We start from the raw sequence: 25,044 nt of genomic DNA on the forward strand, positions 1-25,044 counted from the left end.
CACCTCCTGTGGACCCTGGGGATACTGCAAAATCCCCAGTGGACCCAGGAAAACCCCTCTTTTCTGGGGAAGAAGATCTGGCTTAAGAAGCTGCTGAAGTTGGGACAGCTCCCTGACAGAAAGACTGAAGTAATGTGCCCGTGTGGTGAGAGATTTTTTTACTAATTTTTTTTTGGAAACACCCTGAGAATTAAAAAGAAGATAAAATAGAGGGAAAAGAAAGTAAGCGGCAAAATTAAGACTTTGAAGGGAAAAATTTATTATCCTGCCTTTTAAAAAAGTTTTATGTTGGAGAGAACGCCCATATTTGAGAAAATATTGAAACTGGACTGGAGTCTGTTAGAACCATAATTTATACTTGTAAGGATTAATAACAGTTAAGGCTCTCTTTGGAACAATTGTTATATTTTATTTCTATTTTTTCTACTCTTTTTCCTGCCTTATTATGCAAGTAAGAATTTTTTAAGGGACGGGAAGAATGAAGAATGAATCAACACTGCCATCTACTGGTTTGAAAAATTATTTTTTTTATTATTATTATTGTTATCTCTTTGTTATTTTGTAATTCTGAATACTAACCTTGAAGGGCTTGATACTTTGTATATTTGGATAGTGGGTGAGAGCTTCGAAGAAATTGAGAAACATTGTTTACACAGGTGCTCCACCGGGTACTATCACTGGTAAGAGCCTGAAAAAAGGACTTATTTCTAAAGAATACAGCGACTCAGGAAGAGAGCTGTTAGATAAATATTGGTGAATCGTTAAAAGAGAGATTTTTTTTCTTTTCTTCTCCTCCTTTTTCGCTTTTTTATTTTTTTACTTTTTATTTTTCTCTTTCTTTTTTGGAAGAAGGAAGAAAAGAGAGATAGAGAGCACTTTCTATTTTTTATTTTATTTTTATTTCTTTTTTTTTTCTATTGGCTTATTATCTAGGCTTTTTCTTCCCTTTCTGCGATTGAGGCAAAAAGGATTAAGACACACAAGATTAAGACAAACAAGAGTCTGAAAAACCTTTAGTGGAATTTTTGTACTTTTTTTCCTCTCTCTCTCTCTCTCTTTTTGGGCTTGTCTCTGTTTTTTCCTTTTTTGGCCCTATTTTGGATATTTCCTACATCATAATGAGCAGAAAAGCTATGACATATGGATCAGCTACAACATCTGCTTCTTCACCATCAGGCAGTCAACGCTCGATACAAACAATGCTTCAACAGGAGAAGGAAAAGGAAATTTCACTTCAAATGATCTGGCAGGGAATTCAAAAGTTGCAAACAGATGTGGGAAGCACTGAATTGAAATCAGAGAAAATTGAACAAAAAATAGAAAAAATTGAGCAAAGAACACAAACAATTGAGCAGAGAATGGAGAAAACACATGAAAAGGTTGAGAACATGCATCAAATAATGAAAAAATATGAAAATAGACTTCAAGGGATTGAAGAAAGAGACGAACAAAGAGATTAAAAAAAATTAGAGATATTGATAGTAGGTTGGAATAGGTCGAAAAAGACAAAAGTGGAGCCTTAGGATAGGAGATGGATAGAGCGGAATTTTATCTTAGATTTCAAAATATAGAAGAAGAGAAGGGAGAAAATCTGGCAGAGAAAATGATAGAAATCTTATCTGAGGCCTTGGAAATTGACAAAGAAAGGATGATGGACAATACTGACGAGATTTTTAGAGTCTACACAAGATATGCAACAAGACACAATCTTCCAAGAGGTTCATATCAGATTCGCCAAAAAGTCTATTAAAGCGCAAATATTACAGGCGGTGAGAGACAAGCCATTGAAATACAAAGGCAAGGAAATTGTTGTTCTGAAATGAGTTCCAAGGAGAGTGAGAGAGAAGCGAAGAGAATACTTTTTTCTGATCAAAATCTTTATTACAGAAAGGTGTGAATTATAGATGGCTGGCTCCAGAAGGACGGATGTTTACATGGCAATAGCAAAAATATAGAATTGATTCACTAGACAAAGCCAGAGAATTTCATGCAGAACATCTTAAGGAGACAGAAACGGATACAAGTGGAGAAGTCTCATTGATTGAATTACAGGAGACAGAACTGCTGGCGTTGCTTGGAAAAGAACAAGGTGCAATGGATGGTAAGACGGAAGCTAGACCACAACGTGAACCAAGATCAACTAGAGCTATAAACCCTAACTAAAAAGCGTAATATGGAAGAGAGAAAATGGATAACAGTAAATATAAATGGACATAATTCATCAGCTAAAAGAAGTAAAATATTTCACAAATTAGAGATACTACAAGCAGATATAATTTGTTTACAAGAAGTACACATCAAAAGACAGCCCGAACATTTATTGATACATTCAAAATTGGGGAAAGTATTTACCTCACTGCCACAATGCAAGAAAAGGGGAATAGCCTTATATATAAAAAAATATGATTGGGGAGAAGAAAATATACACTGGCAAAAATGGTAGAATTTTGATGGTGGAAATAATAGAAAACGATATGAAAATACTTATAGTAGCTGTATATGCTCCAAATGATAACCAAGAAGACTTCTATAGAAAACTACACATGAAAATTATAGAATTGGACTATGAAAATATCTGCATGTTGGGAGATCTTAATGGGGTAGTTGATGGAAATATTGATTATAGAGCACAGAAGACAATGAAAAAAAGCAGGAAAACCCTTCCCTAATCCTTTTTCAGGATGGTGGAGGAAATAAACCTAAAAGATGTTTGGAGAGAAAGAAACCCAACAAATAGACAATATACTTTTTTCTCGAATAGGCATTTATCATGGTCCAGGATAGATATGATATGGATGACAATGGAATTGACTCTCAATATTCAAGAAATTGATATAGAAACCAGCCCCTGGTTGGATCATAATCATATAATAATGAAATGGAAAGGTCAAAGAAAAAGAACTAGATGGACCTTAAATACTATAATACTAAAAGACAAGGAATTTCTACAGAAAATGGAGAAGGAGCTGGCCTATTTCTTCAAGGAAAATAAAAAAGAGAATACAACACTACAGAACCAATGGGATACAGTGAAGGCTTGTGCAAGAGGTTTAATGATAAACTATATAAGGAAAAAAAATGCAATGAAAAGGCAAACTTATAAAACATTAGAAGCTAACCACAAGAAACTAGAGGATGAGCTACAGAAATTTCCGGATAAAAAAGATATTAAAATGAAAATGGAACTAATTAAACATAAAATGGTTTTAATTGAAAAAGAAGAATTAGAGGCGCAAAGCAGAATTATTTTGAAAATGCTAATAAACCAGGTAGGTGGCTAGTTTATAAACTGAAAAAGGAGCAAGAATCCTGGAAAATTCTAAGACTAATGGATGATCAAGGCCAACTCAGATACGGGAATGATGAGAAGAAAAAAATTGTACAAGAATTTTTTATAGGAAGCTATATGAACAAGAAAACAGAAGAAAAAGTAAAACAATATTTACAGAAAGTGACTCTACCACAGATTTCCAAAGATACTGAAATGATGTTGGAAGAGAATATAACAATTATGGAATTGATTGAAGCACTTAAAAAGTCAAAAAAGGGGAAAGCACTCTGCCAGCAGAGTATTATAAGACATTTCAGGAGTCACTGGGGGCTCCCATTATTAGAAGTTATGAATGAAGTAATGTTAAAGAAGAAGTTACCGGAGACATAGACTGAGGCTTATATAACACTTATTCCGAAAGAGGAGATGGACTTGCAGCAAATTAAGAATTATAGACCTAGATCTTTGTTAAACTCAGATTACAAAATCTTCGCTTTAATACTGGTGGAAAGACTTAAAAGATACTTAAATAACTTTATACATTCTGATCAAAATGGCTTTCTGCCCAAGAGACACATTAAAGACAATATGAGGATAGTTTTAAACACATTAGAATACTATGAGGCTCATCCGGAAAAACAGATGGCCTTGATCTTTTTTTGATGCACAGAAAGCGTTTGATAACGTGAACTGGCATTTTATGTTTTTGCAATTGGAACAGATGGGCTTTAGTGGAAAGTTTACTAATGCTATAGAAGCCATATACCAGAAACAATCAACTAAAATAATGATTCGTGGGGAATTGACAGACTCGATCCAAATCAAAAAAGGCATAAGACAAGGCTGCCCACTGTCACCTCTATTGTTTGTTTTAACATTGGAAGTTTTAAATAGAAAGAGAGGATGAAGAAATAAAAGGCATGAAACTTCAAAAAGAAGAATATAAACTACAAGCCTTTGCAGACAACTTAATCTTTATTATGGAGGATCCATTAGAATCTATAATTAGATCGATAGATAAGATAGGAGAATATGGTAAAGTGGCAGGGCTGAAAATAAATAAAGAAAAAAATGAAGATTTTAACAAAAAATATGTTAACAAAACAAAAAACTGAAGTGGTAGAACGTTCGGAGATGCAGATTACCAATAAGGTGAAATACCTTGGAATATATTTGACAGCAAGATGCAGTACATTTAAAGAGAATAACTATAATAAATTAAAACAACAAATTATATCTGATCTGGCAAGATGGGAGAATTTGCAATTATCATTGATTGGAAGAATTTCAACAATTAAGATGAACATATTGCCTAGAATTTTATATCTGTTTCAGACTATTCCAATGAAATTGGGTAAAGGTTACTCTGAAGAACTGAATAAGATAATATTGAAATACATTTGGCAGGGCAGGAAAGCAAGGATAAAATTAAAATTGCTACAAGATGTAAGGTTAAGAGGTGGTTTTGGTCTGCCAAATTGGGAGTTATACTATCAAGCTGCAAGTTTAATGTGCATAAAAGAATGGATAAATTTAGGAAATACTAGAATTTTTACATTGGAAGGTCATGATTTATTATTGGGTTGGCATGCTTTTGTATGGTACGGAGAAGCGAAAATACAAGGGACTTCAGAAGACACTTTATAAGAGAGGCTTTATTACTAAATTGGGAAAGAATTAAGAAAGATCACTATTTAAAAATCCCATTTTGGGTATCAACGATTGAGGCATTCTCATATTAATATTTAGAAAGCAACAAATTGTTAGATATAATGAACTACTGAATGAAAAGGGTGAATTAAAAACAATTCAGGACCTAGAAACACAAGGTATAAAATTGAATTGGTTTTCATATTTGCAAATATGTTCTAGGTACGATAAAGATTTTAAAATAGAAGGTTTCTATAATAATTTGACCAACCTAGATAAAATTTTAACAGGTATGGATGACAATTTAATTAGAAAGCTTTATAGTTATCTATTAGAGATTAAATTAGAAGAATAAGTAAAAGAGACTATGATTGCTGGGGGGGAAAATTTTGGGCATGGTATTGATCTAGAAATATGGCAGAAATTGTGGACTCAAAACTATAAGATGACGATGTCTACTGCATATAAAGAAAATTTGTATAAGATGTTTTACAGGTGGCACCTACCCCTGACAAGAATAGCCAGAATGTTCAAGAATAAATCCGAAAAATGTTGGAAATGTCAACAGACACCTGGATCCTTCTATCATACAGTATGTGGTGGACTTGCGTAGAAGCTAATATATACATGGTTGGAGAAAATGATAAAGAAACATATAGACTTTAAACCAGACGTTTTTTTATTGGGAATTATACCCGAAACCTATAGTAGAGAATTGAGATATTTGATTGTGAATGTAATAACAGCAGCTAGAATTGTATTTGCAAGGAATTGGAGAAATGAGAAATTGCCATTGCAGGATGAAATTATAAAGAAAATAATGGATTGTGCAGAAATGAGTAAATTGATGTTTGAAATTAGAGAACAGGAAGATAAGCAATTTTATAAAGTATGGGATTTATTTTACCAATGGTTAGAAGGGAAATTATGATAAAGAAGTGTGGAGTTTTTAATAAATTAAACCATTGAATGATATGTTTCAAAATGATGGATAAAATAGGGTAATAAGATAAAATATTGTTCTAGAATGATTATTAGAGATTAATTGATTAAAATACTTGATTGGATGATAAAATGGATGATTAAACTAATGATAGGTAATTGTTGTTTGCACAAAAATTTAACCCACAGACCGACACATTGTATTTGAAATTTGAATGGAAGATACTTTTATGTTTGTATGTTTCTAAAAAATAAAAAACTTTTTAAAAAAAGAAATGTATGAATGAGGAATTCTAAAGGACAGCAAGAAAAAAAGTGTTAGAAAAACTCTAGACTACAGCTTCAGAAACTCAAGATAATGCTTGTTTGGAGTCAAGATAATGGAGTCATTTTCATCCTTACAGCAAGTGTTCCTGTGATGGGGCCACAATTTTTCTGGCTCATAGAAAAGCCTCAAAAGCCTCTACTTCAATTCACAAGTAAGAGACAGAATGGGATTAAATCCTTTCAGCATCTCTTTCTTTCCTAAAATGTCATCAATACTCTGATAATTTCTTTTCCCCAAAAGGACTTGCCAGATGAAGCTGATTGAAGCTATTCCTGAAGTTATGAAATACTAAAGCTACTTCCCCAAATGATTAATAAATTATTCCAGTAATTTGCAGAATATTCTTTGCACACAAAATTTTCCCCGTTGTGCTCTTCCTTAATTCCATTTTGGTTTCCAGAAAAATCAGTCAAGGGGGGAGGGGGGGAGACACTGATACTACATTTGTGTTAATTTATATCCCACTTTTGACAGGGCTCACAATATATTAAAAGTGAGTACAGGTAGTCCTTGACTTACAACGGTTCATTTAGTGACTGTTCAAATTACAATGGCACTGAAAAAAGTGAGTTATGACCAGGGGTGAAATGCTATCAGATCGGACTGGATCGGGCGAGTAGGTAGCGAAGACTGGGGCTGGTTCGCTGAACTGGGAGCAATGGCTGGCTGGCCACGCCCCAGAACCGGTCCACGGCCCGCAATCCTGCCATGCTTACCTGCCTTCCATCCTGCCTTCCCAGCGTCCCAGTGGCCAGCTTGTGAAGGCAGGCAAGCTGAAGCCCATGTAGAAGTTAGGCAAGTAAGGCAGGGCTTCGGGAGAAAAATGATGGAATAAATACACCAATTCCCGTGGCACAAGCCATGCTGCTCCGCCCACCCCCACCGCTTTGCCACTCCATCTCTTCCTCCTCGCCAGCCAATCTCCCCACACACTCGGCTGACACTTCCATACCTCCAAACACTTCCTTTCCTTCCCCCCCACCCACGACCTCCTCACACCCACTCAGCATCTGGTTCTGGACATAGCTGAATGAGGCTTCCTCATTCCTGCCACAATTAATAGAAAGTGCCTAGGATTCAGGCTACGATCAGGAACACAATGGTATTAGACCGGATCCGCCTCATTGAAGGACCTCCGGGCTGCCTGGGGGCTCCGAGTCAGCTGAAAAAAGTTTCAGTTCTTGGGGAGAATAGAAAAGAGAGCGAGAGAGTGAGAGAGTGATGGGGAAACAGCAACACCCAATTCTCTCTCCCTCCCTCCCTTCTTTGGCTGGCTCAAGCAGTCACAGCTGTTTGTTGGTGCTCTTGTCTCCTGGCTTAGTCCCGCAGAGCAAAAAGAGAGTGAGAGAGACCAAGGAAGACCAAGATATCAATGGCTTCGGGGAAGGAGTTAGCACCTTAATCCCTTCCCCGAAGCCCTGCCATGCTTGCCTGAAAATCGGGTGTTGCCGTTTCCCTATCGCTCTCTTGCTCTCTTTTCTCATCTGACTGTAGTCTGGATCCTAGACACTTTCTATTACTTGTGGCAGGACAGTAAGCCTCATTCGGCTGCATCCAGCCGGTCTCCCAGCAGAAGCAGCGTTGGCGGCGTTAAGATTGGGCAGAGAAGCAACCAGCGAGTGACAGGATGCAGGGCTAGCAAGTGGAGGCAGGGTAAGGCTTCCTGGGCGGCTGGAATGTGGGGCAGTTGGCTCGGTCGGCTGCCATCCCCACCAAAATAACAGCCCCAATGCAGCGGGAAGAGAGAAGAAAGGAAGGAAGGAAAAAAAAAAGAGAGGGAGAAGAAAGAAAAAGAAAGGAAGGGAGAGAGAGAGAGAGAAAGAGAAGAAAGAAAGAGTGATGTGAGTAACGTCATGTTGGCTCCGGCCACCCAGTCACACGCCCACCAAGCCCCCACCAAGCCACACCCACAGAACTGGTGGCAAAAAAAAAATAGATTTCACCCCTGGGTGAAATGCTACTGGTTTGGACCAGTTTCGGAGAACTGGTAGAGGAGATTGGGGCTGGTTTGCCAAACCAGTAGCAATTGCTGGCTGGCCACGCCCCCAAATCAATCTGCGGCCTGCAGTCCTGCCATGCTTCCCTGCCTTCCACGCGGCCTTCCGAGCGTACACGTGGCCAGCTTTCGAAGGCAGGCAAATGGAAGGCCACATAGAAGGCAGGCAAGCATGGCAGGGCTGTGGGGAAGGGAGTGCGGGGAAGGGAGCCTGCTATGCTTGCCTCCATTCCAGGCGGTCCCCACCCCTGCTTGCCTTCTGAGGTCCGTCCCGGCCAGTGGGTTAGTGGCCAGCCCTTGGTGGAAACGCAGACGCTGAGCTGGAGCTGAGAGTGGTCAGTGGCAGTGTTCTGGGGAGGTAAGCAGACATCCCTAGGCTGCGGCACATGCGCCCACCCCATTTCAACTTGCAGTCACTCTGTCAGCTTTGGAAACCATACTAGGCCGAAGGCTTCCATGCATTGCCACAATTCTCCTCTGTGAGAAAGGAGGGGAGGAGGGTGGTAGTCCAAGGGATGATTAGACATAATAACATTTTCTGCCGGTCAAGGTCAGGCTGGGTTCGCATCTGGAGGAGGAGTGGTTGGAGTGATGCTTTGACATGGGACGGTTGAGGATTGGAACATGTGACCGGCAGAGGGGTCATGAGGGTGGAGATTTTGGGGTTTGTATTACTGAGGGAGAAACCGGAATCCTCAGTTTCGGTTTTCCTCCAACTGTGCCAGTTTACCTATGCCAGTAAAAGAACTTTGAAAGATGTTGGTTTTGCAGGAGGGGTTTTCTGGAAGGCTGACATTAAACTGAAACTCCCTTTTGATAATGGCGGCACTCCCCCCTCCCTGGGAGGCCGTTAAGGGTACTGGGCCCCAGCATCTGCCAAAATCCTGAGGTGGTGCAAGACCCCAGCGAAAAAATGGAGAGGAAAGAAGAAGAAGTCCTAGAGGGGGCAATGGGGCCAGAGGCTCAGGAACTTATCGATATCAAATTCTCCCCATAGGAAGACGTGGTATGGAGCCTCGAAGCTGCAGAAACTGCTCGAGAGCTAGGAGCGTGGCTCAAGGAATCTGATTCCTGGAGAAGTTGCCATTCTGAACATTTGGGAGTTGGGAGCCGAAAAATGGAACTTAACCCAACCTAGGCTCATCTTTCCCCCTCGCAAAGAGGGGAAACTTGGGGAGGCTCAAGCCCAATCCAATGACTCCAGAGGGCATCCGATCACCTCCCATGCACAGCAAGGAATTTACATGTCTGGAATGCACCCAACAAAAATGGCTTGGGGGGTTCAACCCCCCGACAGACACCTTCCACCTGCCAGGCCCAGCACTCCCTCCCCCTGCTTCCATCCCCCCAGGCTGGGCGTTCTATCCAGGACAAGAATGGGTCCAATGTCAGTGGCTGCCAGCTGTTCCCATTCCAAATTTCCATGGACCTCCCTGGTTTTCATACGGCCCTTCAGCCAATACATTACAAGGAACTTTGATCCAGCAACGGGGGGGGGGATCCCACCCCCCTCTGCAACTCAGCAACCAACACCTGTCTCAGCAGCTTTCCCCTCCCTCTATTCAGCAACCTGAATAGTTGTCCCACAAATTCCTCCCCAACTACCAGCAGCCCAGCCACACACCCCCGCCCCCTCCACCAGCCCCACCTCTCTTCAAAGCAACTTTTGACGGCACACTACACAAACTAGCTTACTTTCTCAGCAGAATCTGGGCTCAAGTAGATCAATTTAGACATCAATACTGATCGAAAAGAGACTTGATAAATACCACTTCCGATGGCATGAATGAGGGAGAGGCCTCTGAATGGATTGCCCAGCTCCACAATGAACACGTTCCAGAATTAAATGATATTGCAGGATTTGTGGCACTGCTCAGAGCCAGATTCGAAGATGAGGACCGTATTGCAGAAAGCGAAGCCACCTTAAAAACAATGAAACAAGGCAACAGACCCTTAAAAGAATTTGTATGGGACTTCAGACGAGTAGCAGGAAACCTCAGCCATTGGCCAAACCGCATTCTCCTCCACTATTTCAAAGAGGCAATCAATCAAGAAATCAGAAAAGCCTGTAGCATACGGGGAGTACCTGATCAATTGAATGACTGATACAATATATCCATAGCTCTGGACAGAGAAATCAACCCCGTCCCCACCACCTCTACCGAAAAACCTTCCCGAAGACCATTGGCCAGACCTCCCCTCTCTAAACCTGCAACACCCTCAACCCATCAATCACTGACGGTTATAAAATGCTACCGCTGTGGCAAATTAGGTCACCAACTGCAGCCCGAGGGAAAAAACTTCCAATAGGAAACACAAACACCACTCGATTCGCAAGACAAGCTGTAGACGTTCCCCTCCCCACTGAAGAAACAAAGGCACCTCTTTCGGCTGGAACACCTCCTGACGACCCTGCCGGAGAGGATGACCCTATGGTAAGTGCACCCATTCCCCTTTTCGCTATTAAAGTTAACTTAATAATTCCAGGCGGGGGGAAAGGAAAGAGGTGCAAGAGGTGTACACACCGGCTGTACCAGATGTCTAATAGGGATGGCAGTTGTGAACCAACTAGGTATCGAAACACTAACCTTAAAACACCCTATAAAATTCCACCAAGTTGATGGAACATTGACTGGCGGAGTCCCAGCCACCCAAATTACAGAACTGATTGGCCTAAACACTGGAAAACATCACGAACTTATAAGGTTCATAGTAATTCCAAAAATGTCAGAATCTCTTATACTAGGCCTAGCCTGGCTGGACAAATGGGCGCCCACTATCAAGTGGGAAGATCGGTTTAGAAAAATTATATGGGATGTCGGTCCCTTGAAACCTACCCCCACCTCCCGAGAAACAATCGATCCATGAAAACCACCAGAGGGGGCTGGCCGCCACTGTATCAGACTCACCTCCGGGTGAACCACGCATACCTAAAGCATATGCAGATTTGGCAGAGGCCTTCAGCGAAAAGAAATGTAATCTCCTTCCCCCACACTGACCCACTGACTGTGCAATTGAGTTACAGCCTGGCGCAAAACTACCAAAGCCCAGAATGTACTCAATGACACCCTCTGAAATTACTGAATTAAGAAGGTACATCGACACCAACTTAGCCAGAGGATTCATCGAGCCAGCAAAATCACCACAGGCTGCACCCGTACTATTTAAAGAAAAGAAAGAAGGATCTCTAAGATTATCCATTGATTTTAGAAACCTATCCATTACCACTAATGACAGACTTATTAAACCACCTAGCAAAAGGCAAGGTTTTCACCAAATTAGATTTACGGGAGGCTTATTACCGAGTCCACATTCATTATGGCAATGAATGGAAAACTGCTTTCAACTGCCCCCTGGGCAGTTTCCAGTTCCGGATCATGCCTTTTGGACTTCAGGGGGCCCAACAGTTTTCATGCAGCTCATCAATGAAACCCTGCATAGCCACTTATATAATGGAGTTCTTGTCTATTTGAACGACATTCTTACACAGACTTCAGAGGATAATTAGAATTGCAGAAAAAATAATTGCTACCAACCTGCCTTCCATTGAGGACCTGTATACTGCACAAATCAAGAAGAGGGCCGTGAAAATATTTACAGACCCCTCGCATCCTGGACATAAACTGTTTCAACTCTTACCCTCAAAACGACGCTATAGAGCACTGCACACCAGAACAACTAGACACAAGAACAGTTTTTCCCCGAAGGCCATCACTCTGCTAAACAAATAATTCCATCAACACTGTCAAACTATTTACTGAATCTGCACTACTATTAATCGTCTCATAGTTCCCATCACCAATCTCTTTCCACTTATGACTGTATGACTATAACTTGTTGCTGGCAATCCTTATGATTTATATTGATATATTGACCATCAATTGTGTTGTAAATGTTGTACCTTGATGAACGTATCTTTTCTTTTATGTACACTGAGAGCATATGCACCAAAACAAATTCCTTGTGTGTCCAATCACACTTGGCCAATAAAATTCTATTCTATTCTATTCTGTACAGTGAAAATATGGAAGACCATATCAAATTAGTTAGACAGGTCCTGAAAAAACTCCTAGCCGCCAAACTATACGTAAAGCTGTCAAAATGTGAATTCCATAAGGAATCCTCTTGTGAGGTGGGGTCATAGGTGTCAGATGGGCTTGCTGGTCACGTACCTGGCTCCTTGCTGCGTGACAGCCGCCCTGCCCGAGCTCCTGGAGGTGCTGGCTGGGGTGGCAGTTGAGACCCCCAGACTTTTAGTCATGGGGACTTTAACTGCCATCTTCCGGCTCGTCATCGACGGCAGCTCGGGAGTTCATGGCTTCCATGACGGCCTTGGACCTGACCCAAGTAGTTGATGGCCCTACTCACATTGGGGGTGGCACTCTGGACCTGATTTTTCTCTCTGGTCAGTGGTTGAGAGATCTGGACTTAAAGGAAATAGTCACTGAACCTTTGTCATGGTCAGATCACTCTCTTCTTCGCCTGGACTTTCTGACCGCCATTCACCACCGCAGGGAGACGGAGCCGATACGTTGGTTCCGTCCCAGGCGCCTGATGGGCCCGGATGGGTTCGGACGGACCTTGGGCCATTTCCTGAGGGCCTGGCCCCCGGCCCGGCTGAGGAACTTGTTGCGGCCTGGGAACGGGCCGCGGCGGGGGCCTTAGACCGTGTCGTGCCTTTGCGGCCTCTGACCCGGCGCAGGTCCCAACCGGCTCCTTGGTTCTCCGAGGAGCTGAGAGGGATGAAGCGCGGAGAAGGCGCCTAGAGAGTTCCTGGAGGTCTGGCCGTTCGGAAGCTGATCGGACACTAGTGAAGTCCTATACTAGGACTTACCTAGTGGCATTGAGGAAGCGTAGCTCGCCTCCTCCCTCATTGCATCGGCAGATAACCGCCCAGCCGCCCTGCCTGGGTGACTCGCTCCCTCCTACACCAGGGGAGGCGGGATGACCCGTTGCAGGGGACGTGCTGAGGAGTTTAACGGTTATCTATCGATAAAATCGTTCAACGGGATGGTCTGGACCAAGATTGCGGTGACACGGGTGAGATGCTCGAGGGTGGTCTTGGCGATATTGTTTGGGATGAGTTTGACCCTGTGGCTCCGAGGACATGGACAGGTTGTTGGGTAGGCTGAATGCCACCACGTGTTTACTGGACCCGTGCCCTCCTGGCTGGTGCTGGCCACTCGGGAGGTGACACGAGGCTGGCTCAGGCGATTCGATTGCTTCTTTGGTGGAGGCGTCTTCCGGCCGCCTTGAAAGAGGCGGTGGTGAGGCCCTCCTCAAGAAGCCTTCCTGGACCCGGCTGTTTTAGGTAATTATCGTCCGGTCTCCAACCCGCCGCGAAGGTTGTAGAGAGTATGGTGGCATATCAGTTTCCTTACACCTGGATGAAACTGTCTATCTAGACCCGTTCCAGTCCGGTTTCCGGCCCGGTTACAGCACGGAGCACGGAGACGGCTTTGGTCGCGTTAGTGGATGATCTCTGGAGGGCCAGGGATAGGGGTTGTTCCTCTGCCCTGGTCCTATTAGACCTCTCAGCGGCTTTCGATACCATCGACCATGGTATCCTGCTGCGCGGTTGGAGGGATTGGGAGTGGGAGGCACCGTTTATCGGTGGTTCTCCTCCTATCTCTCCGACCGGTCGCAGTCGGTGTTGACAGGGGGCAGAGGTCGGCCCGAGGCGCCTCACTTGTGGGGTGCCGCGGGGGTCGATCCTCTCGCCTCTGTTCAACATCTACATGAAGCCGCTGGGTGAGATCATCAGTGGTTTCGGTGTAAAGTACCAGCTGTATCGGATGACACCCAGCTGTACTTTTCTACACGGACCACCCCAACGGTTATCAAGTGCTGTCCCGTGTCTGGAGGCCGACGGGTCTGGATGGGGAGAAACAGGCTCAAGCTCAATCCCGCCAAGACAGAGTGGCTGTGGATGCGGCATCCCGGTACAGTCAGCTAAATCCGGCTGACCATCGGTGGCGAGTCAGTGGCCCCGATGGAGAGGGTGCGCAACTTAGGCGTCCTCCTGGATGAGCGGCTGTCTTTAGAAGATCATTTGACGGCCGCCTCCAGGAGAGCGTTCTACCAGGTTCGCCTGGTGCGCCAGTTGCGCCTTTCTGGACGGGATGCCCTATGCACGGTCACTCACGCACTCGTGACGTCTCGCCTGGATTACTGCAATGCTCTCTACATGGGGCTCCCCTTGAAGGGCATCCGGAGGCTGCAGTTAGTCAGAATGCGGCTGCGGGTGATAGATGGAGCCCTCGTGGCTCCCGTATGACACCATCCTGCGCAGACTGCACTGGCTACCTGTGGCCTTCGGGTGCGCTTCAAGGTTTTGGTGACCACCTTTAAAGCGCTCCATGGCATTGGGCGGGTTATTTCACGGGACCGCCTACTGCTACGAATACCTCTCACCGACCCGTGCGCTCTCACAGAGAGGGTCTCCTCAGGGTGCCGTCAGCGAGGCAATGTCGTCTGGCGGCGCCCAGGAAGGGCCTTCTCTGTGGGGGCTCCCACCCTCTGGAGCGAACTACCCCCGACTTCGCCAGCTGGACCTTCGGACCTTCCGCCGCGGGCTCAAAACATACCTATTTAATTGTGCAGGACTGAGCTAGATTTTAAATCTATGGGTTTTAACTGGGTTTTATTTTTTATATTTTAAAATACGGGCTTATAGAATAAGTTTTTTTTAATTGTTTTTATAGTGTATTTATGTGTCTATGTGTTTTTTAAGTGCCTGTAAACCGCCCTGAGTCCTTCGGGAGATAGGGCGGTATATAAATATGATTAATAAATAATAAATAAATAAATAAATAAATAAAGTGGGAAGATCGGTTTAGAAAAATTATATGGGATGTCGGTCCCTTGAAACCTACCCCCACCTCCCGAGAAACAATCGATCCATGAAAACCACCAGAGGGGGCTGGCCGCCACTGTATCAGACTCACCTCCGGGTGAACCACGCATACCTAAAGCATATGCAGATTTGGCAGAGGCCTTCAGCGAAAAGAAATGTAATCTCCTTCCCCCACACTGACCCACTGACTGTGCAATTGAGTTACAGCCTGGCGCAAAACTACCAAAGCCCAGAATGTACTCAATGACACCCTCTGAAATTACTGAATTAAGAAGGTACATCGACACCAACTTAGCCAGAGGGTTCATCGAGCCAGCAAAATCACCACAGGCTGCACCCGTACTATTTAAAGAAAAGAAAGAAGGATCTCTAAGATTATCCATTGATTTTAGAAACCTATCCATTACCACTAATGACAGACTTATTAAACCACCTAGCAAAAGGCAAGGTTTTCACCAAATTAGATTTACGGGAGGCTTATTACCGAGTCCACATTCATGATGGCAATGAATGGAAAACTGCTTTCAACTGCCCCCTGGGCAGTTTCCAGTTCCGGATCATGCCTTTTGGACTTCAGGGGGCCCAACAGTCTTCATGCAGCTCATCAACGAAACCCTGCATAGCCACTTATATAATGGAGTTCTTGTCTATTTGAACGACATTCTTACACAGACTTCAGAGGATAATTAGAATTGCAGAAAAAATAATTGCTACCTGTATATTGCACGAATCAAGAAGAGGGCCGTGAAAATATTTACAGACCCCTCGCATCCTGGACATAAACTGTTTCAACTCTTACCCTTAAAACGACGCTATAGAGCACTGCACACCAGAACAACTAGACACAAGAACAGTTTTTCCCCGAAGGCCATCACTCTGCTAAACAAATAATTCCATCAACACTGTCAAACTATTTACTGAATCTGCACTACTATTAATCGTCTCATAGTTCCCATCACCAATCTCTTTCCACTTATGACTGTATGACTATAACTTGTTGCTGGCAATCCTTATGATTTATATTGATATATTGACCATCAATTGTGTTGTAAATGTTGTACCTTAATGAACGTATCTTTTCTTTTATGTACACTGAGAGCATATGCACCAAGACAAATTCCTTGTGTGTCCAATCACACTTGGCCAATAAAATTCTATTATATTCTATTCTGTACAGTGAAAATATGGAAGACCATATCAAATTAGTTAGACAGGTCCTGAAAAAACTCCTAGCCGCCAAACTATACGTAAAGCTGTCAAAATGTGAATTCCATAAGGAATCCTTGGGCTACCTGGGCTACCAGGTGTCAAACCAGGGGATTGAAATGGACCCAGGAAAAGTAAAGGCAGTATTAGACTGGCAACCCCCCCCCCGCACATGTAAACAGCTTCAAACTTTCCTGGGATTTGCGAACTTTTACTGACAATTCATCCCGTCCTTCGCAGAAGTTGCCTTTCCATTAACAGAATTGTTAAAGACTGGTCCGTCTCCTGGCAAACCGAAACCTAACCAACCCCTAGCGTGGACAATGAACTGCCAGAAATCCTTTGAACAATTGAAACACCTATTTGCAATGGAACCCATTCTCCAGCACCCAGACCCGAGTAAATCATTTGTGATCCAAGCGGATGCAAGCGATGTGGCGGTAGCAGCGGTCTTAATGCAAAGAAATGCCCAAAATGACCTAATGCCTGCGCTTACGTTTCTAAAAAATTGACGGACACAGAACGCAGGTGGGCGGTTTGGGAAAAAGAAGCTTTTGCGGTATGGTGGATCCTCCTCTCCTGGAGGCACTTCCTAGAAGGAGTGAAGGAACCATTCAAAGTGTAGACAGACCACAAAAACTTTGAGGCCCTAAAGACCCCTCAAAAACTCTCCCCTAAACAGGTTCAATGGGCTCAATACTTCAAACGGTTTCACTTCAACCTTAAATACATCCCAGGGGGGCAGAACCTACTAGCTGACGCCCTCTCGAGGAAGCTTCAATTTGACAGCCAACGAGAAGAGATAGTGCACGCTATGTTTTCTGAAACCCAATCAGCGGGCCAAGCTCATGCTCGAGCGCAACCATGCCGTGGTGCCAACGTCCCAGAGGGCAGGTTATTGAGGCAACTAAAATTAGCCCTTAGAACAGATGACTGGCTCAAAGACAACTTAACGAACTTGACCCTAAGGGAAGGACTAGCTTGGAAGGGGAGCAAGATTTATGTACCAGCCAATATGCGACTCACGGTACTTCACAAAAGTCATGACTCTCGGCTTGGAGGCTTTGGATTTTTGAAAACCCTCCATTTGACTAGAAGACAATTCTGGTGGCCGAAAATGAAAGCAGATGTTTGTGAGGAGCTGCATCACCTGCGCCATGAAATCCACACCCGGGAAACCCCCTGGTTTTCTCCAACCCGTGGCCGAGCCCACGAGGCCCCGGGAAGAAATTGCTATGGATTTCATCATTGAGCTCCCTGCCAGCAGAGGGAATACAGTGATATGGACGGTCGTTGATTTGTTTTCCAAACAAGCCCACTTCACCGCCTGTGGCGGGTTACCATCGGCGAGGAAAATGGCGAAACTGTTCGTGAAGCACATTTACAGACTACATGGAGTTCCAAAGAGGATAATATCAGACCATGGAGTCCAGTTTACGGCTAAGTTCTGGAAGGAGTTTCTACGATCCATTGGGTCATCCCAGGGACTTAGCTCTGCTTCTCAACCTCAGACTAACGGGGCGGCAGAAAAATTGAACTCGATGGTGGAACAGTATATTCGGTGTTATGTAAACTACCAGCAAGAAAACTGGGCAGACCTGTTACCTTTTGCAGAAGTAGCATATAATAATGTCGTACACAGTAGCACGGGGTTAACCCCTTTTTGGATAACCACCGGCATGGATTTTGTGGCGATGCCTGAGCTCCCCATAGAACCTCCCACTTCCGTGTCCCTGACAGACTGGATGAACTCATTGAAAAAAGGGTGGGAGGACACAAAAAAAGCTTTGGCTGAAGCAGCTGAAAAATATAAAGCCCAAGACGACAAGCACCGCTCCCTTCAACCCCCGTTTTGGGTGGGGGATAAAGTGTTTTTGTCTACTAAATATTTAAGATTGAATTACCTAGCAAAAAAATTGGTCCTAAATTCTTTAGGTCCTTTCCCCATTGTAAAGGTAATTAACCTGGTAACTATCCGGCTTAACCTCTCTCGAATATTAGGGAAGATACACCCGGTGTTTCACAGTAGCTTATTGAAACCGGCTAGGGAATCTAGGTTGAGACCCTTACCAGCTGCTCCCCCCACTCCTTTGGTAATCCAGGGGGAGACTCACTACGAAATTAAAAAGATCCTGGACTCTAGACTATACAGAGGTCGCTTACAATATTTAGTCCACTGGAAGGGATACCCATTGTCTGAAGCTACTTGGGTAAAAAGCTGGGATGTAAATGCTGATGCTCTAGTCATGATAAATTCCCTGACAAACCTAAAGGTCCTCCTGAGGGTGGGAGAGGAGGTTAGAAGGGGAGTTAGTAGCCGTTAACCCCATTTTGGGTTTTGTCTATTTTCTTTTCTAGGAAGTATTTTCTTCTGCAAGAGGGGACGCCTGTCAGCTTTGGAAGCCATACTAGGCCAAAGACTTCCATGCGCTGCCACAATTCTCCTCTGTGGGAAAGGAGGGGAGGAGGGTGGTAGTGAAAGGGATGATTAGACATAACATTTTCTGCCGGTCAAGGTCAGGCTGGGTTCGCATCTGGAGGAGGAGTGGTTGGAATGATGCTTCGACATGGGACAGTTGAGGATTGGAACACTTTGAAAGATGTTGGTTTTGGAGTCTTTTCTGCAGGAGGGGTTTTCTGGAACACTCTCACTGTTAGAGTCAGAAGCTGGACATTCTGAAACACATTCTGCCCTTCTGATGCCCCCAATGCTTTGAGTTTTCCTCTGTCCATCTGGCTTGACTGCCCAAGCGAACCTGGAGTCTTCTCTCCATCCTGGGGGGTCATGCATCCCCCCCACAATCCTCCGTACAAACCGCTCATGGTGATCGCTTGGCCAGGGTGGCCTCGGCAAGAGCTGCATACGCCTCTCTGCCCACGCCATGTTCTGCTTCGGCCGGCTGCGTGACTACAAGTGCAGTGACCTGCTCTTCGGGAAGATGAAGAGCTACCCGCACTGGCCCGCCTACATAAGTGCCGCTGACCAGGCCAAAAGGAAAGCGCCATGGGCTCTGCGGTGGCGCAGCAAGGCCTGCAACTCTCCCTGCGCGGGGGGCTACCACCCCGCCAGGCATTAGCGGCTTCTCTCCGTCTCACTATGCTTCGCCGCTGGGAAGCAGCACCACAGCTGAGCCTCCTTTCCCTGGAGCGCCGGACTCTGCGGGCCAAGTTCCTGGAGAGGCACCGGCAGGCAGATGGCCAGGTTCGAATCCAGTGGGCTGTTTTTTAGCCCCAAGCCCCACGGAGCCAGCACGGGTCGAAGGTGGCCTTTTTTGCAGCATCCCCCTCCCCGCTTTGGATTGCCCTGCAAGGGTGGGGGGCACTGTCTTTGCAGAAACAGGGTGAGCGGTTTATACGGAGGATTGGCGGGGGGGATGCACGACCCTCCAGGATGGAGAGCATGGCAAGAGAACGCTCCAGGTTCGCTTGGGCAGTCAAGCCAGATGGACAGAGGGAAACTCAAGGCGTTGGGGGCTTCAGAAGGGCAGAATGTGCTTCAGAATGTCCAGTTCCTGGCTCTAACAGTGAGTGACTGTTGGCCACATGACCACAAAGCCATGACCACCAAGCCACGCCCACAGAACCAGTAGCGAAAATGTTTAGATTTCATCACTGGTTATGACCATTTTTTCACACTTACAATGATTGCTGCATCCCAGGGTCACATGATCAAAATTCAGATGCTTGGCAACTGGTTCATATTTATGACCGTTGCAGTATCCTGGATTCGTGTGATCCGTTTTTGCAAACTTCTGACAAGCAAAGTCAATTGGGAAGCCAGATTCAGTTAACAACCTTGCAATGATTCACTTAACAACAGTGGCAGGAAACTCATACAATGGGGCAAAACTCACTTAACAAATGTTTTACTTAGCAACATAACTTTTGGGCTTAACTGTGTTCATAAGTCGAGGACTATCTGTATAAAATGAAAACGATCTTAAGCAAATTGAGCATTTAATAAGCTAGAATATAAAATATGTACCAATTAACTCATGTGGTTCAAAATGTTCCTCAATGCAAGCATTAAGATGGCTCATAAAATTTAAATGGTCATGCAAATTTTTTCTATTATATTATGCAAAAACAGTATGCAAATACCCTCCATTATAGTAGACAGAGTAACTGAGTCATCCTATTGGAAAAATCCTCATCTTTGATCTTATAGCAGTTATGTCAGTCCCCAAAATGGTTACCTGTAATAGGTGCGTCTGGTCGACTCTGTTCTTTCCTCCAGGTTGGCACAAATACTGTTATATCTTTGTGACCTTTTTCCAGAAACCAATCAACAGCAAGCTGAATCCCTCGACAGGAAAATCCTTCTTTATTTCCATGGCTGAAAATGAACAAAAATAATACAGATTTCTGATATATCTTGATGAAGATGGCCGAGATAAAAATGCAATACATAAGGGAAAGGCGTTTATTAAAGTTCAGGAGACAGTATTAAAAAGATCTAGAAAAAAGCAGACAAATTTCACTCTCGCAAATGAAGGCAAATGTATGTGTCCCAGGATAATATTGCAGGATCTAATCTGAGTCAGTTATCGGGACCAAAGGTTTATTCTTCCAAGCTTTCAGACTCGTGCTGGAGCCCATTCTCAGGGAACTTCTGCCTCTAGAATATATGCCCATTCTGTAGAGAGAATGGCACACAATCTAGAGAGAGAGAATTTCCCTGAGAATGGGTTGTAGACGAGGCCGAAAGCTTGGAAGAATGTTTGGTCCTGGTGATCAACTTAAGATTGGACCCTGCAAACTTCACTCTGTTTTCTTGATGGCTGGGTAATTCTGGCAGTTGAAGTCCACAAGCCTTAAAAATTGCCAAGGTTGGAGATCCCTGTTCTACAATGATGAGATGTTACTAAGATCAATATAGTTCCCTTCCTGATGACACATTGGGCTGTCTAGACTTGGCTTCTTACCCAGGCCATCGGGTAGGGTGGATAGGACACCAGCACCACCACCCTGTTTGTGAGTTTTTATGTCTTCTGTGTTGCTGAGTTGCCACCTTGTGTTTATTTTGCAGGGGTTTTTTTTTAATCTGTTTTGATTCATTCTCTGTATCTGTTGTTTTTGCTATTTTATTGTTGTGAGTCACCCAGAGTCAGCTGGAATCGAGCGGCATCCAAACGGAATAAATTTGTTTTTATAACATGCCTGAATCAGAAGACTCTGGGCAGATTACTATTGTGCCAGAAACAGTTCAAGGTGCATTAGCTCTAAATGTGTGTCCCAAAATGGACACCTCCAACAATCAACTAGGGCAGAGGTCCCCAACTCCCGGGCCATAGACTGGCACTGGTCTGTGGGACACCAGAAACGGGACTGCACAAACGAGTGAATTTCCATCTGTGCACGTGTGGGATGCAGGCAGCATGTGAAACCATGCCCCCTCTTGTCCACAGAAAAGCTTCTCTCCACAGAACTGGTACATGTCCCAGGTACATAAAAGGTTGGGGCTGTTGATCTAGAGCTAACAGTTCAATGGGACAGGGCCATAGGAGGGGGCTGCATAGACCTCCAGGAATAGAAAGTTCAATGTACAGGGATATAATAGAAAAGGACTCCCATATGGTCCACATCTCCCTAATCCTCAGTGAGGAGGGCCTTTGTGGGCATTTTTAGGATGTTCTCAGTGGGATGGGCAGATTCAAACCTTGTAAGGTAGTATAGATAGTCCTTGAGTTACAAAAGTTCATTTAGTAACTATTCAAAGTTACAACGGCACTGAAAAAATGACTTATCAACGTTTTTCATACTTACAACCATTGCAAAATCCCCATGGGCATGTGATCAAAATTTGAATGCTTGCCAACTGACTTGTATTTATGACGGTTGCAGTGTCCTGGGGATCATCTGATCCCCTTTTGCGATCTTCTGACAAGCGAAGTCAATGAGGAAGCCAGATTAATTTAACAATCATGTTATTAATGTAACAGCTGCAGTAATTTACTGCAACCATGGCAAGAAAGGTTATAAATGGGGCAAAACTCAGTTAACAATTGTCTAACTTAGCAATAGAAATTTGGGGCTCAAATGTGGTCCAGTATTACCTTTATCTGATATACCTGGCTACAGAATTCAAGGAACTTTGCAAAATTTGCCATTTGAATCCATTGTTGTATTTTCTTATCCACACTGGAAATAAACATTTATCTGGATGCTGATTTCCTTCAAGAGTTTTTATACAAGAAAAGAGGGGCGCAAGTGCAACAAAAACAGCACAAAATTATGAATTACCTCATTGCCACATTACTTCCATCAATTACAATTGGCCTCAAGTTGTCAGAACTGTCCACAACATCCTCCTCCAGGGACAGCTCGGGGCTGGTCACCTCTTTGGCAGCTGTTCCAACCGTGGGAGCAGTACTACTTCCAAGGCTACCCGGCCCTTCATTTTCAGCCTTGTTGCCAAGCCTCACAAGTTCAGCCAAAATATCATTGATCAGAGCATCCGCCCCTAACTTGTTCAACACAGCTTGAATCTGATCCCCTGCATAGCCCAGTTTTAAAGCGAAATCAATTTTCGCTTGATATTCTTTGTCCGAATTCACTTTACCATCTTCCAGTTTTAATTCCTGAAGAAGGCTGCTCTGGGAGAAGCTGGGCTGATCCAAGCAAGGAGAGCGGCAAAGCTGCCGGTGAGGCTTGTGGAGGGGAATGTCCTTCTCCCTAGGCAGGGTGTTGCTGGAGCTGTTCTTGATGCAAGGTTTCTCATTTTCACTCTCGGAGCTTGTCCATTCTTCAGATTCAGTGCTGCAATCCCTGCTGTCTTGCTCAACAGTCCTCTCATCTTGGGAATGCCTCTTCTCCATTTTCAGCCTTTCCACCATAGACCAGGCCGTCATCACGTTGACCTTCTGGTGAGATACCCTCAAATTGCTCTCAGTGCCAAAAGTGCCTGGAATGTGTGCACTGCTGCATCATCTTGTGGCTTGCTTCTTAAACCAGTCTTGATTTGTGAGAGTCACAAAAACAATTGCAAACTTTTTGGCAGGGAGGGAAGAAAAATAAAAGGGAAAAAATGAAATTAGTGACAAGTAGCAATCTGCCACAATAAGAAAAGTAAATTAGGTCTCAAATCCAGATAAACTAAAAGAACCACTCACGCGGAAAGGAATTCTGAGGGATGCCGAGTTAGAAGCCCATTTATGATTATCTCTGCTTGAGAAATCAATACTTCTTGGGACAATACTGTAACAGATCAGACAATGGTATCTAAAATTGGTTAAATGTAGGCCAGATTCACACCTCATATTATGCTAAAGCAGAAGTGCATAAGTTTAGTAGCAGCAAAAGCCATACCAATTTTTAAACAGCATATTTGATGCTACAAAGAGAAGTAGCAGCATTAAAAGTGGTTCCCTCAAATAAAAACTACAAGTCTCTTGTTTTTCTTGTACACTTATACAGGTAGTCCTTGACTTACATCAATTCAATTAGTGACTACTCAAAGTTACAATGGAAACAAAAACAGTGACTGACAACTGACTTACACTTATTAACGTTACAGCATCCTCACAATCATGTGATCAGGTGTTTGGCAACCGGCATGTAGGTACAATGGCTACAGAATCCGGAGGCCATGCAATTGCCATTTCTGACCTTCCCAGCCAGTTTCCAACAAGCAAAATCAATGGGTGAAGCTGGGTTCACTTAATGACCACATGATTCATTAACAACTACAGTGATTCACTTAACAATTGTGGAAAAAATTGTCATAAAATTGGATACAATTCATTCAACTACCAGTTTGCTTAACAGTGGAAACTATGATCCTAATTGTAAGTCAAGGACTACCTGTACACATACACAAAGAAAACTGATATCCACAGATTCAAAACTTGTTACTGGGGGACAATAAAATCAATATAAGGAGTTGTGATGTGATGCACCACATACACTCTCCAAGCCATGCTATCAATCAAGGCACTAAACCATGATTCCATTAGTTATCCGTTACTGAACAAATTGTAACTGGCATGGTTCACATGCAACAACAACAAACTACAATGTTTGAATTCATGCTAAATTGATGTCAAACAAATTGCACTATAGTTCAGTGTGATCCACCTTTAAGTTCATGGACTGAAATCAATGGGATGGAAAAAAGCTAAAGATATTAAGGCTAAATAGAAATATTACTTTCAAGAGATCTGCATTAAAGTGTCGATTCAGCCTAAGAAATATAGCAGTGTATAGGTAGAGAAGAGCATTATGGGAGATAAACTGTTCCAAATATAGATGCATCTCTTTTCATCTCTAAACAGTAGCCTACACAATGATATCCATAACCATAAAGAAGAACCATAATTTATTGAATGTAACTCCTGCATACAAATAATTGCAAGTTTAAATTACTGATATTTTTGGTTGGAAGGATTAGGATTTGGTTGGAAGCTACTGCAAGAGCAGATACGAGCAAGTAATCTAATGAAGCTGTGATTCAATTGTAGAAAAGTGTAAGTTAGGATATTCTCCCATCCCTTCTTAGTGACTAGTTAATTTTTAATAGTCAATAACATATTGGGACCAAACCCCACTCCCCATATTTCATGTATCAGCTGAAGGTGTCCAAGCTAAAACTTACTGAAGGAGAAGTGGATAGTTGTTTTCTAGGATAGCTCCAAGAAACTGCCCAGCCAGTATTCAGCAGCTGCAAAAAGATAAAAATAAAAAGGAAATTACACGTTAGAGATCAGTAGAAAAGAGACAGAAAAACAAAGCTATTAATACTGTAATGCTTTTATGCAAGTATACAGTATGACGACAAGAAATACTATGTGTTGCCT

General features: G+C 43.6%; 1 protein-coding gene across 8 annotated transcripts in view; it reads right to left on the reverse strand.

Annotated features, from left to right (window-relative positions):
- The window catches only part of ZC3H12B (zinc finger CCCH-type containing 12B), an 86,604-nt gene that overhangs the window by 14,470 nt on the left and 47,090 nt on the right, over positions 1-25,044 (reverse strand). For 4 of the 8 annotated variants that reach the window (XM_058196595.1, XM_058196592.1, XM_058196598.1 and 1 more), the window contains 4 exons: positions 24,843-24,908; positions 23,362-23,446; positions 22,493-23,238; positions 20,446-20,585 (listed from right to left, as the gene is read on the reverse strand). In XM_058196595.1, the coding sequence (XP_058052578.1) occupies positions 20,446-20,585; positions 22,493-23,100 (748 nt within the window). In that variant the 5' untranslated portion in view covers positions 23,101-23,238; positions 23,362-23,446; positions 24,843-24,908. The remainder of the gene's footprint in view (positions 1-20,445; positions 20,586-22,492; positions 23,239-23,361; positions 23,447-24,842; positions 24,909-25,044) is intronic. The other 4 variants (XM_058196590.1, XM_058196591.1, XM_058196593.1 and 1 more) reach the window with 1 other exon arrangement.

The sequence above is a fragment of the Ahaetulla prasina genome, chromosome 11 (assembly GCF_028640845.1).
Source record: "Ahaetulla prasina isolate Xishuangbanna chromosome 11, ASM2864084v1, whole genome shotgun sequence".
NCBI classification, from domain to species: domain Eukaryota; kingdom Metazoa; phylum Chordata; class Lepidosauria; order Squamata; family Colubridae; genus Ahaetulla; species Ahaetulla prasina.